We start from the raw sequence: 14,391 nt of genomic DNA on the forward strand, positions 1-14,391 counted from the left end.
TCCCCTACATTTACAGGTGGATTCTTATCCGTTTTACCACCAGGGAAGTCCCCTTCTTCCTTTTCTCATGCCCAGTTATTCCCATAATTTGTTGCTCTTATTAATTTCTTCAAAGAATATTTTTGGTTATCAGCTTTCTGTTTTGTATGTGTTATCTCTCACTAATTTCATCTTTATTCTTTGTTATTTTTTAATTGTTCTTTCTCTTTTTTTTAATTTTTAAATATACTTTTTTAGCTTTTTCTCTTCTCTTTTTTAGCTTCTTCAATTGAATGTTTAGTTCATTTATTTTCAATCACTCTTCCTTTTCCTTTTTGTTATATCTCTGACTCCTCTAATGCTTTTCACCCTAAGCTCTATTTTTAAATATATTTATTAAACTAATTTAAGTAAATTTTAAAAAATTTAGTTCACAGAGATCTGTGAAAAATCATTAAAGCTTGATAAATTATGACAACCATTCTGATAGCTGTGTTTACCTATGTTCCAAACAGAATATGTATATTACTCTAGAGACTTCCTCATAACTCCACTCATCACCTCTCTTCTTCACAAAGGTAACCACTATTATGACTTCTAACATAGATTACTTTGCCTCCTTTTTATCTTTGTATAAATGGAAGCATAAAATAGATATTCTTTTGAGCCTAGATAATTAGTTTTATGTTTATAGAATTATGCCTATATCTTCATATAATTCTTGTGTTTTCTTCATTGCTGTATGTATTACACTATGAATATACTACGATGTGTTAAATTTATCCATTCTACTGTTGATTGACATTTGGGTTGTTTCCAATGTTTAGTTACTAGAAATAAGTTGTTTTGAACATTCTTGGACTTGACTTTCAGTGCATAGGCAAACACATAGCTAGGCATGTGGTAACAGTTGAATCATAGCAAAAGGGTAAACTCAGGACATATAGTACTGTCCAAATTGTTTTTCAAAGTAAGTGTAATGATTTTCATTCTCCTTACTAGAATATAATAATTTCCATTGTTCCACATCAATACCATTTCTTGTATTGTCAGTCTTATGAAATTTTAGCCTTATTTGAGGATGCAATTATATTCCATGATACAGTTTTATTTGTAGTTCTCTATTAACATTTCCAAACATTAGTTTTCAACCTTTCTGTATATATATTTTTTAGGTTTTGTTTTCAATACCACCCTGAAGACACTACATTTGAAATATCTGTCCAGGACTGGGTAATTCAATATACCTCAAGTGGACAGAGCCAAAGGTCAACTGAGGAACATCAGAGACTTGCAGGCTCAGCCGCCAGCAGTCCTGAGCAAAGCTTCTGCCCAGACCGGGTTCCGCTGGAGAGGCAGTAGGCCTAAGCAGTACCATCAGCTCATTGTATTAAAGTCCACTGGTCGTTCCTTCTGACTCACAGATCCTCAAACTGTTTTTGAAAAAGTAACATTTTCCAGCATCCTCACCTATCCAGAATATACAGAAAAACTTGGCAGTTTGTTTCTTATTAATGGAAGCTATGAAGTCCAGTTTTGCTCGGAACCCAAGTTGTAGCATAATGATATTTCATCCAACCAAAGAAGAGTTTACTGATTTTGATAAATACATCACTTACATAGAATCGCAAGGTGCCCACCGAGCAGGCTTGGCCAAGATAGTTCCACCCAAGGAATGGAAAGCCAGACAGACCTATGAGGATATCAGTGACATCTTAATAGCCGCTCCACTGCAGCAGGTGGTCTCTGGGAGGGCAGGTGTGTTTACTCAATACCATAAAAAGAAGAAAGCCATGACCGTGGCAGAGTACCGCCACTTAGCAAATACTGAAAAATACCAGGCTCCATCACACTTAGATTTTGAAGAACTGGAGCGAAAATATTGGAAAACCCGCCTGTACGAGTCCCCGATATACGGCGCGGACATCAGTGGCTCTTTATTTGATGAAAACACGAAGCAGTGGAACCTGGGGCACCTGGGCACCATCCAGGACCTGCTGGAGCAGGAGTGCGGGGTGGTCATCGAGGGCGTCAACACCCCCTACCTGTACTTCGGCATGTGGAAGACCGCCTTCGCCTGGCACACGGAGGACATGGACCTTTACAGCATCAACTTCCTGCACTTCGGGGAGCCCAAGACCTGGTACGCGGTGCCGCCCGAGCACGGCCGGCGCCTGGAACGCCTGGCCGGCGAGCTCTTCCCGGGCAGCTCGCGGGGCTGCGAGGCCTTCCTGCGGCACAAGGCGGCGCTCATCTCGCCCACGGTGCTCCGGGACAACGGCATCCCCTTCGGTCGGGTCACGCAGGAGGCGGGCGAGTTCATGGTGACCTTCCCCTACGGCTACCACTCGGGCTTCAACCACGGCTTCAACTGCGCCGAGGCCATCAATTTCGCCACCCCGCGCTGGGTCGATTACGGCAAAGCGGCCTCGCAGTGCAGCTGCGGCGAGGCGCAGGTGGCCTTCTCCATGGACGCCTTCGTGCGCATCTTGCAGCCCGAGCGCTATGAGCTGTGGAAGCGCGGGCAGGACCGGGCGGTGGTGAACCACGCCGAGCCCGCGGCGCCGGGCGCCCGGGAGCTGAGCGCCTGGAGGGAGGTGCAAACGCTGGGCCCCAAGTACTACCCGCCTCGCCGCACCGCCCGCCCAAATCAGCCCGTGTCTTCAAGCGAGGGCACCGGCCCCAGAGCCCCTGTGCGGGCCGTGTGCCTGCGCCCCTTGCCTGCCCGGGGTTCCTGCTCCGCCTCCGAGTTTGACGCTGTCGCCCGCAGGAGCTCACGGAAGCCCAGCCAGACCTGTCCGCTCTCGCCAGGTCAGTCGGTGGCGCAGTGTCTCCACCCAGTTGGCAGATGTGGTTCTCGTCGTCGTCCTTGTGGTTCTCGTCGTCGTCCTCGGGAAAAGGGCACTCAAGAGCTGACTGCCCCCATCAGAGCTAAGAGGAGCCTCGCTTTAGACCCCAAGGCTCAGGACCTCAAGGCTCAACGCCTGTCTGCAGAGGGACGGACGGACAACCCTGCCCCAACGAGCCCTGGACTCTAGCCTCCTGCTAAGGCCTCCAGGTATGACTGTGGCCCTGTCCCATAACCCAGCCTTTGTACCCCACTGCTTTTGGGTGTGGAGGATCCTCAAGAGTGGTCACATTGACATTTCAGAGGGTTGGGTATTTGCAGGTCATTAGTCTTGCATGGGGAGAAGGCAATGGCACCCCACTCCAGTACTCTTGCCTGGAAAATCCCATGGATGGAGGAGCCTGGTAGGCTGCAGTCCATGGGGTCCTAAAAGTTAGAAACGGCTGAGCGACTCCACTTTCACTTTTCATTTTCATGCACTGGAGAAGGAGATGGCAACCCACTCCAGTATTCTTGCCTGGGGGAGCCTGGTGGGCTGCCATCTATGGGGTCACACAGAGTCGGACACGACTGAAGCAGCAGCAGCAGCAGTCTTGCCTGGGGGCTTCCCAGGTGGCTAGTGGCACAGAACCCACTTACCAACATAGCAGACCTGGGAGACATGGGGTCGATTCCTAGGTAGGGAAGATCCCTGGAGGGGGGCAGAGCAATCCCATGCACGGAGGAGCCTGGTGGGCTAGAATCCTTAGGGTTGCAAAGAGTTGGACATGCCCAAAGCGACTGAGCACGCATGCAGTCCCGAATGAGGATCCCTCCTGTGTTCTTCTGGAAGTGCTGGGTCCATGGTGTTTACCCAATTCTCCAATGTTTGTTCTTTCTCCCAGAACCTGGACTCGTCAGACACTGCTAACTCCTGTGTCACCAGCTGAGGCTTCATCCACTGGACACTCTAGTGACGCTGTGAACTAGGTCCTGCTGAGGTCACCAGAGCTGATCTACCTCAGATTCCATCCTGTGGGCCAGCTCTGGATGCTGCCTAGCTTCTGAAGAATCCTGGGCTTTGAGTACTCTCCGACTTCTCTCCGTTTCTTCTTCCTACTTCCTTTTCTTCTTGCTTCTGCCACACAAAGCTCTTTTGACCAATTAGGTCAGTAGAGGCTCAGATAATATATAATATTTCTGAGTCTTTAATTTATTGAAAAAATGTTCTCTGCCAGTATTTGTTTGCAACTGTTATTAAAGGCAACCAAAAAGTTAATATCTGACTTGATTTCTAGGATTGTTCAATCATTAGAGAGGTGGTTAACGCTTTTATGCACTTTTCTGAATAATTATATCAAAACATTTAAAGCAAAACTTATTTTTATGAGCTTGTTGCATTGTGTGGTATTGATGAATGAGTTGGGGGTTGATTGTTGGGTTCTGGCTGACTGGCTGAGTTGGGAGATTTGGGATGCAGCCATATCTTAAGGATGACTTGGTGGAAATCACCTGGGAGAGATGAGCCAACATGGGACAAAGAGTGCCAGCTCTCCACTGTCTTCTCGATATTGTGAGTCTATTTCACATGGTTAAGTCATGGATACATCCCAGTAAATGAATACACACATAAATGAACAAGAATTTCAAGTGGGTATATGTTCTGTGAAACAATGAAAGGGGGTGGGATGAGAGAGCAAAATGGGTAGTCTGGTTCGAGTGGTCAGGAAATATCTCCTAGAGCAGGAGACCTTTCCCAGTCCCAAATGACAAGAAGGGACATCCAGAGCTGATTTCCACTTGGAAGAAACAGCAAGTGTAACAGATGTAACATAGAGTTTGGGGTTGTTGTTTTTGCAGAGATAGAAAGGAAGCTCCTTTGTGTCTGGAGCATAGAAAGGGGAGAGTCAGGGTGCAAGGTATATAGGACCTTGTAGCTCATGATGAGTATTTGAGTTTATTCAACTTGAAATGAGAAGGCTTTGGAAGTTTAAAACAGCACTTGACATGATACAATTTGCATATTTAAATAACCACCTCCATTGTTCTGTGGACCACGTGGGGACAAGAGAAATAGTTAAAACAGGTGAGAGTCGCTCCATTGTGTCCGACTCTTTGCAACTGCATGGACTGGAGCCCACCAGGTTCCTCTGTCTGTGGAATTCTCCAGGCAAGAATACTGGAGTGGGTTGCCATTCCCTTCTCCAGGGGAACTTCCTGACCCAGGGATCGAACCCGTGTCTCCTGCATCACAGGTGGATTCTTTATTGTCTGAGCCACCAGGGAAGTCCCAAAACAGGTGAGAACTGATGGTTATTGACTCAGGCCGTAGTGGTGAAAATGCACAAAAGTGGCCAAACAATGAATTTTGAAAACTGGATGCAGAAGGAAACATTTCAGAGATACAAAGCACATCTCTCTTCCCTCCAGCTCTGCCCCTACAGAATTTCCAGAAGACTTTGGGATCTGAAGCACCATATAAAACAAAAGGGAACAGTCATGAACAAGTAAAGCTTCTTTGAAGTTCTGATTGAGAAATAGCAAAAGCTCACATCTCATTCCTGTCACCATGCAGCAAGGCAAATTTGTGGTAGTGTATTCTGTGGAAAATTAAAATTGAGAAACTGAACTTAGGATTCCAGGCACAGTGGAGGATGGCAGTGAAATGCTTGGCTGAAAATATGATTAAGTCCTGTATTGAGATGGCGGAACCACAGGATGGAAGCTGACTGGAATTACTGGACAGGCAGCAGCCCTAGAGAGCACTTGGACCATAATAGTACATCTTATATGAGCAGGGGTAACTTTTAGCGACTGAGGTGTTGGGGGTTTTGGGCCCTTTAATATAGGTCAGTTGTGGGTATGGTAGTGCAGAGAAATAAAAGAACTCGGAAAAGTCTCTATGAAAACAGTCGCCTGGCTCATATTGCTATTTACAATTTTAGAAACAAGTTCTCCTTGTTATATTTCAGGAATATCACAGTCTCCTCCCTGGCATATAGATGTCTTGGAGAGCCTAGGATAACAAAATTGGGGGATTGGAAGAAAAAGAAGCAAAAGCAGTTTTCAGAAAATATTGCTCCCATGGTACTCCTTACGTTTTCACTCAGTTACCTTCATACTTAAAAAAATATATATTTCCCAGGTTTCCCTGATGGCTCAGTGGTAAAGAGTCCGCCTGATAATGCAGGAGACTCGGGTTCAATTTCTGATCCGGAAGATCCCACATGCCTCCAGAGCAACCGAACCTGGGCACCACAACTATTGAGTCTGTGCTCTAGAGCCGGGGAACCGCAACTGCTGAAGCCCGAGAGCCCTAGAGCCTGTACTTAGCAACAAGAGAAGTCAGCCCAGTGAGAAACACCACACCTGGAGAGTAGCCCCCATTTGCCACAACTACAGGAAAGCTTGTGCAGCAATGACCCAGCACAGACAAAAATCAATCTTTTTTTTTTTTTAAAGCATTACACTTTCTTAAAAAAAATTTTTTTCCCTAACCTAATCAGGACAAGCAGTGTTAAGTATACAGGTTAGCTGTAACAATAAACTGGTTTCTAAATTAGTATTCTTGTCCTCAGTAGGCATTTCTCCAAAGAAGATATACAAATGGCCAACAGGCACATGAAGATTCTCAACACTGCTAATTATTAGAGAAATGCAAATCAAAACCACAATGACATCACCTCATACCTGTCAGAATGGACATCTGAAAAAGTATAGAAATAAATGCTGCAGAGGGTATGGGTAAAAGGGAACCCTCTTACACCTTGAGGGGGAATGTAAATTGGTGCACCTACTATGGAGAACAGTATGGAGGTATTTTTAAAAAACTGAAATTATAGAGCTACCATATGATCTAACATAAAATGGATGGGAATGGGCTAATTTAATTCAGATGACCATTGTATCTACCACTGTGGGCAAGAATCCCTTAGAAAAAAAATGGAGTAGTCCTCATAGTCAACAGAAGAGTCCAAAATGCAGTACTTGGGTGCAATCTCAGAAACGACAGAGTGATCTCTGTTCGTTTCCAAGACAAACCATTCAATATCATGGTAATCCAAGTTCATGTCCCAACCACTAACGCTAAAGAGGCTTAACTTGACCAGATCTATGAAGACCTACAAGGCCTTCTAGAACTAACACCAAAAAGAGATGTCCTTTTTATCATAGGAGATTGGAATGCAAAAGTGGGAAGTTAAGAGATAACTGGAATAATAGGCAAGTTTGGCCTTGGAGTACAAAATAAAGCAGGGCATTGGCTAACAGAGTTTTGTCAAGAGCACATGTTGGTCATAGCAAACATCCTTTTCTAGCAATCCAAGAGATGACTCTCCACATGGACATCATCAGACGGTCAATACCAAAATGAGATTGATAATATTCTTTGCAGCCAAAGATGAAGAAGCCTTATATCACCAGTAAAAACAAGACTTGGATCTGACTGTAGCTCATATCATGAGCTCCTTATTGCAAAATTCAGGGTTAAACTGAAGTAGGGAAAACCACTAGGCCATACACCTAAATATGACCTAAATCAATTTCCTCGTGATTCTACAGTGGCGGTGACAAATAGTTTCGAGGATTAGATCTGGTAGACAGAGTGCCTGAGGAACTGTGAATGGAGGTTTATAACATTGTACAAGAGGCAATGACCAAAACCATCCCAAAGAAAGAAATGCAAGAAGACATAGTGGTTGTCTGAGGAGGCTTTACATATAGCTGAGGAAAGAGAAGTGAAAAGCAAGGGAGAAAGGGAAAGATAAGCCAACTGAATGCAGAGTTCCAGAGAATAGCATGGACAGAGAGATAGGAAGGTCTCCCTAAATAAACAATGCAAAGAAATAGAGGAAAACAATAGAATCAGAAAAACTAGAGATCTCTTTAAGAAAATTAGAGATAGAGAGGGAACATTTATTAATACAAGGATGGGCACAATAAAGGACAGAAATGGTAAGGACCTAAGAGAAGCAGAAGAGATTAAGAAGTGGAAAGAATACACAGAAGAACATACAAGAAAAGTCCTAAAGGCCTGGATAACCATGATGGTATGGTGAGTAACCTAGAGCTGCTTTGAAGTTGTGTGTTCACTCAGTCATGTCCAGCTCTTTGTGACCCCATGGACTGTAGCCCGCCAGGCTCCTCTGTCCATGGGATTTCCCAGGCAAGAATACTGGAGTGGGCTGCCATTTCCTTCTCCAGGGGATCTTCCCAAACCAGGGATCGAACCCCGGTCTCCCGCATTGCAGGCAGATTCTTAACCATCTGAGCCACCAGGGAAGTGCCATTCCTATAATTTTCAACCTCTCAGTTCTCTGTTGATTGGTTTAAAAATCAAAAGGGCACAGACTACCTGGGCTGACCAATCAGAGCCCTCATCCCATGATTACTGTTGATCAGTCCTGATCAAATTATACCTTTGCCCAGGTATAAAGCTAGAGCCATCAGGACACAGGTCTGCATTTGGAGACCAGCTGCTGAGAGAACACTGTCTCTCTGGATCCTTGAATAGCTCCAACTGGAGTCAGGATTTTGTTGATTGGAGGTATGTCATTTTATTTCTACTTGTGCTTGTAAGCAAAAGAGGTATTTTTCTATTACAAGTTTTTAAAAGTTACTATATATATATACTGTACTGTATACATATATATATATATAGAGAGAGAGAGATACATTGGGATATCGTTTGCTTCTGTTTTTATTATTAAACTATTTTCTGACAAATGGAGATAATTTTTTTCTTAATTTTTTTTTTATAAAAATCACAAAGATTTTCAGGATAAAGCACCTCATTTAGTTAACTGGGATCCAATGGAAATAAGATGGTTTCTAGAGTTGGGTAAGGAGTGAGTCAATTAGAAGGAACTTAAAAAATGTGTGGGATCAAATTAAAGACTTTGATTGGATATGAGGATATTAGAATTAGGGTGGTGCTGATTGAGCTGAAACTGAGGTGGGACAGATAGAGCCAGACTTTGAGCACAACCTTTTTTATTTAGAGGCTGAATTCTTCAAGAAAACCATTTTCTGGGTTGTAGTGTTTCCTCATTTGGAATTAAGGTTTTAGATTAGCAGGAGGCAAGCACTTTTTTTTTTATGTTTGTCCTTTAAAATACAAAGATGAAAAAGACATTTTATATTAGAAAGCAACATTTTTCCCCTGGTAAAATTCTCGTTATGCATTTAAAGTACAAGTATTAAATGCATATGATTTTGACTTCTTCTTTGGAGGCATGTATTTGTTATTAAAGGAATTGAAACTTTTTTACTATTTCACTTCATAACTGATGTTAATTTGTACATGGGATCTATAGATTTTGTATGCTAATCAGTGTTCAGAAACTTGGTTGATCCATATATTTCTAATAATCTGTTTGTGAATGCAATTTAATAATTAGACTTTAGTTGGAATGTTTCAGATGTTTACCCATTAAGGGTAATGCTTGTTAGGAACATGCACATTGGTATCTGTACTTTCTGTCTTTCTCTGCCTTATTTCACTTGGAATAATACCCTCCATGTCAACCAATGCTGTTGTGAATGGCAAAATTTCATTCTTGTTTATCACTGAGTAATATTCCACCAAATATCTATGTCACATCTTCTGTATTCATTCAACCATGGATGGACACTATGGTTGTTTGCATATCTTGGCTATTGTGAGTAATGCCTCAAGGAACCTAGGAGGGCAGATGTTATTTTGATATTCTGGTTTTATTTCACTTGGATATATACCCAGAAATGAGATTGTTGGATTATATAATAGTTCTATTTAAAATTTTTAAAGAACCTCTATACGGTTTTCCATAGTATGTACCATAGCTGCACCAGTTTACATTCCTGTTTAAAAAGTATATTTTTGCCCTTAAATTCAAATTTTGAAATTAAGATTGCTGTAAAATTTCGTGTTAAATCAGTTCCTTTTATCATCTACTCATCTTCAGATATTCTGTATTTTCTTTAGGTTTGGCTTTGAAACTTCCATGAAGACACTTTTTGCCACAGTGAGCTGAGAAACTGCCAGGCACTCAAGCCTGTGAATCCGGGGCGGCCTCCGAGGCACTTACACCCCCAACCAAAGAAAGTCACAGAGCTGCAGGCCAAGCAGGACTTGGTTCAGGGAGCCTTCCCCTCGGGAAACACCGTCTTTCCTTGGGCTACAGAACACAGACGAGGGTGGGTTGTCCTTCCGGTGGATTAACAAGCTGGAAAAGATACCACCTCATTGGTTTAAAGGTTCTAGTCTGAGTCACTGCAACTCAGACACAGCAAACATTTCTAAAAACAGAGTCTAGGGAAGAGGTTACTCCCTAAGCGCTCAGGTGCCCACAGCGTACCTAAGAGCCCGAGAGGCCACTGCTGATTATAGTGCAGCCATGCAGTCTAACCACTTTAGTTCCCAGAACCCAAGCTGTAAGATCATGACCTTCTAGCCAACCATGGAAGAATTTGCGGACTTCAACAAATACATCGCTTACATAGAATCGCAAGGGGCCCACCGAGCAGGCTTGGCCAAGATAGTTCCACCCAAGGAATGGAAAGCCAGACAGACCTACGACGATATCGATGACATCTTAATAGCCGCTCCGCTGCAGCAGGTGGTCTCTGGGAGGGCAGGTGTGTTTACTCAATACCACAAAAAGAAGAAAGCCATGACTGTGGCAGAGTACCGCTGCTTAGCAAATACTGAAAAATACCAGACTCCATTCTACTCCGATTTTGAGGAATTGGAGCGAAAATATTGGAAAACCCGCCTGTACGAGTCCCCGATATACGGCGCGGACATCAGTGGCTCTTTATTTGATGAAAACACGAAGCAGTGGAACCTGGGGCACCTGGGCACCATCCAGGACCTGCTGGAGCAGGAGTGCGGGGTGGTCATCGAGGGCGTCAACACCCCCTACCTGTACTTCGGCATGTGGAAGACCGCCTTCGCCTGGCACACGGAGGACATGGACCTTTACAGCATCAACTTCCTGCACTTCGGGGAGCCCAAGACCTGGTACGCGGTGCCGCCCGAGCACGGCCGGCGCCTGGAACGCCTGGCCGGCGAGCTCTTCCCGGGCAGCTCGCGGGGCTGCGAGGCCTTCCTGCGGCACAAGGCGGCGCTCATCTCGCCCACGGTGCTCCGGGACAACGGCATCCCCTTCGGTCGGGTCACGCAGGAGGCGGGCGAGTTCATGGTGACCTTCCCCTACGGCTACCACTCGGGCTTCAACCACGGCTTCAACTGCGCCGAGGCCATCAATTTCGCCACCCCGCGCTGGGTCGATTACGGCAAAGCGGCCTCGCAGTGCAGCTGCGGCGAGGCGCAGGTGGCCTTCTCCATGGACGCCTTCGTGCGCATCTTGCAGCCCGAGCGCTATGAGCTGTGGAAGCGCGGGCAGGACCGGGCGGTGGTGAACCACGCCGAGCCCGCGGCGCCGGGCGCCCGGGAGCTGAGCGCCTGGAGGGAGGTGTACTCGCCTTGGGGAACCCGGCTCACCTGCAACTCCCAGGAGCTGCGCCAGACCCCGCCGCGGACGCCAGATCCATCCGTCCCAGATCACCATCCAACTGGCAGATGTGTTTCTCGTCGTCGTCCTCGGGAAAAGGGTACTCCAGAGCTGACTGTCCGACCCGGGCGAAGAAGAGCCTCTCCAACTTAGATCTGAGACGCAGCCCCGCCCTGCAGAGCGATCCTGGATGGAACAACCCGGCCCGTGGGCCCCAACGTCTTGCTGAGGCTTCCGAGTATGACTGCTATTAGTGGAAGCCTTTGTACCCCACTGCTCTTGGGTGTGGACGATTCTCGAGACTGGTCAACACTTATATTTCAGAGCTTTGGATGTTAGCAGGTCATTAGTCTTGCCGGAGAGTCCCTCCTGTGTTGCCCCTGGAAGTGTACTGGGTTTTTGAGTCTTTGATGTACTGGAAAAGTGTTCGCTGCCAGTATTTGTTCACAACTATATTAAAGGCAACTAGGATGTTAACATCTGACCTGATTTCTGATATTGTTCATTCAATCATTTGAGAGGTGTTTAGGCACTTTTCTGAATAATTCTATCAAAATATTTCAAGCAAAAGTTATTTTTATGAGCTTGTTGAGTCATGTGGTGTTGATGAATGAGTTGGTGGTTGATTGTTGGGTTCGGGCTGACTGGATGGGTTGGGGGATTTGCTTTGCAGCCATATCTTAAGGATGAGGACTTGGTGGAGATCACCTGGTACTTGTCTGACCCAAGTTTCTAGGAGAGATGAGCCAATATAGGATTAAAAAAATGCCATCATCTGAAAATCCTCTAACTCTCCATTGCCTTTTCAATGCTGTGTATCTATTTCACATGATTAAGTCATGGATACATCCCAGTAAATGAATCCACGCATAAATGAACTAGACAATTTCAAGTGAGCATACATTCTGTGAAGCAATGAAAGTCTAGTTCGAGTGGTATAGAAATACTTCCTAGCTGCTGCTGTTGCTAAGTCGCTTCAGTCGTGTCCCACTCTGTGCGACCCCATAGACAGCAGCCCACCAGGCTCCCCCGTCCCTGGGATTCTCATGGCGAGAACACTGAAGTGGGCTGCCATTTCCTTCTCCAATGCATGAAAGTGAAAAGTGACAGTGAAGTAGCTCAGTCATGTCTGACTCTTTGCGACTTCATGGACTGCAGCCTACCAGGCTCCTCCATCCATGAGCTTTTCCAGACAAGAGTACTGGAGTGGGTTGCCATTGCCTTCTCTGATACTTCCTAGAGCAGGAGACATTTCCCAGTCTCAAATGACAAGAAGGGAGATCCAGAGCTGATTTCCACTTGGAAGAAACAGCGGTGTAACAGACCTACCATAGAGCTTGGTGGTATTTTTGCAGGACAGAAAGTTTTTGCACACTCTTTTGTGTCTGGGGCATAGAGAGGGGGAGGCAGGATTTGGGGTATGTAGGACCTTGTAGCTCATATTAAGTATTTGAGTTTGTTCAACTTGAAATGAGAAATCACTGGAAGTTTAAAACAGCACTTGACATGATATCATTTACACATTTAAATAATCACCTTCATTGTTCTGTGGACCATGTAGGGGCAGGAAAATGTAGTTGTGGGTGTATGAATGCTCAGTCATGTCCAACTCTTTGCGACCCCATGGGTTGGAGCCTGCCAGGCTTTTCTGTCCACGGGATTTTCCAAGCAAGAATACTGGAGCAGGTTGCCATTTCCCAAGTGTCCTGTGTCTCCTGCATTGGCAAGTGGATGCTTTACCACTAGACACCTGGGAAGCCCAGAATGTAGTTAGAATATCTAAATAGTACAGGTGAGACATGATGGTTACTGAGTTAGGCCCTAGTTATGAAAATGTACAGAAGTGGTCAAACTCAGAATCATTCCTGGAAATTGAAAATGATAGTTTGGATGTTGAAGGAAACATTTCAGAGATACAAACCACATCTCTCTTCCCTCCCGCTGTGCCCCAGAGAATTTCAGTAAGACTTTGGAATTTGAAGCATCATGTAAAACTAAAGGCTGGAGTCATGAAAAAATAAGGCTTGTTTGAAGTTCTGATTGAGGAGTAGCAAAAGCCCAAAGGGCTTCCTCAGTGGCTCAGAGGTAAAGAATAAGCCTGCAATGCGGGAGATGTGGGTTCGATTCCTGGAGGAGGGCATGGCGACCCACTCTAGTATTCTTGCCTGGAGAATCCGATGGACAGAGAAGCCTGGTGGGCTACACAGTCCATGGGGTTGCAAAGAGTTGGACGTGACAGAAGTGACTGAGCACTCATGCACAAAAGCCCATGTTTCATTCCTCTCACCATGCAGCTAGGCAACTTTGCATGTTCTATGGAAAATTGAAGCTGAGAGACTGAACTCATAGACCCGGGCACAGTGGGAGATGGTAGTAAGATGCTTGGCTGACAAGATGATTAAGACTTGTTTTGAGATGGTGGAACCACAGGATGGATGCAGACTGGGATTACTTGGAAGGCAGCAGCCCTAAAAAGCAGCAGGACCAGAGTAGATCTTTATGAGCAGGGAGTAAATTTTCATGTGATAAATAAGTGCAATATTGAGGGATTTTGGTCCTTCAATATAGGAAAGTTTTGGATACAGTACTGCAGAGTAATAAGGGACTCTGAAAAGTCTCTATGAGCCTGGCTCATACTGCTATTTTAAATTTTAGAAGCTGAAATTCTTCTTGCTATATTTCAGGAATATTACAATCTCTTACCCCATAGATGCATATCCTGGAAAACCTAAGCTAACAAAATTAGGAGTTTTGAAGGAAAAGAAACAAAAGCAATTTTCAGAAAATATTGCTCCCATTGTACTCCTTATATTTTTCACTCACTTTCATACTTAAAAGAAAATTTTCCTTGCCCAATGAAGACAAGAAATATAAAAATTACAATTTAGCTTTATCGATATACTGGTTCCTAAATTAGGCATTTAGGAACCTAAGTAGGCATTTCTCCTAAATGCCTGACCTAAGTAGGCATTTCTCCAAAGAAGACATACAAATGGTCAACAGGCACAAGAAAGGATGCTCGACATCTCTATTTATTAAAGAAACGCAAATCAAAACCACAATGAGATCACTTCATACCTGTCAGAATGG

At 44.7% G+C, this 14,391-nt stretch overlaps 2 protein-coding genes across 2 annotated transcripts; both read left to right on the top strand.

Moving 5' to 3' along the window:
* Nucleotides 1-1,493: 1,493 nt before the first annotated feature.
* Nucleotides 1,494-3,017, top strand: LOC136175971 (lysine-specific demethylase 4D-like). Its single transcript, XM_065946147.1, has one exon. The coding sequence runs from the start codon at nucleotides 1,494-1,496 to the stop codon at nucleotides 3,015-3,017; it is 1,524 nt and encodes a 507-aa protein (XP_065802219.1).
* A 7,165-nt stretch (nucleotides 3,018-10,182) lies between these two features.
* On the top strand, nucleotides 10,183-11,454 carry LOC136175972 (lysine-specific demethylase 4D-like). Its single transcript, XM_065946148.1, is given in 1 exon segment — nucleotides 10,183-11,454. A coding segment is annotated over 1 exon segment (1,272 nt).
* Nucleotides 11,455-14,391: the final 2,937 nt, after the last annotated feature.

Source organism: Muntiacus reevesi, chromosome 9, assembly GCF_963930625.1.
Source record: "Muntiacus reevesi chromosome 9, mMunRee1.1, whole genome shotgun sequence".
Classification (NCBI taxonomy): Eukaryota; Metazoa; Chordata; class Mammalia; order Artiodactyla; family Cervidae; genus Muntiacus; species Muntiacus reevesi.

Coding starts and splice junctions, on each gene's coding strand:
- LOC136175971 (XM_065946147.1), top strand. CDS start 1,494: ATGGAAGCTATGAAGTCCAGTTTTGCTCGGAACCCAAGTTGTAGCATA.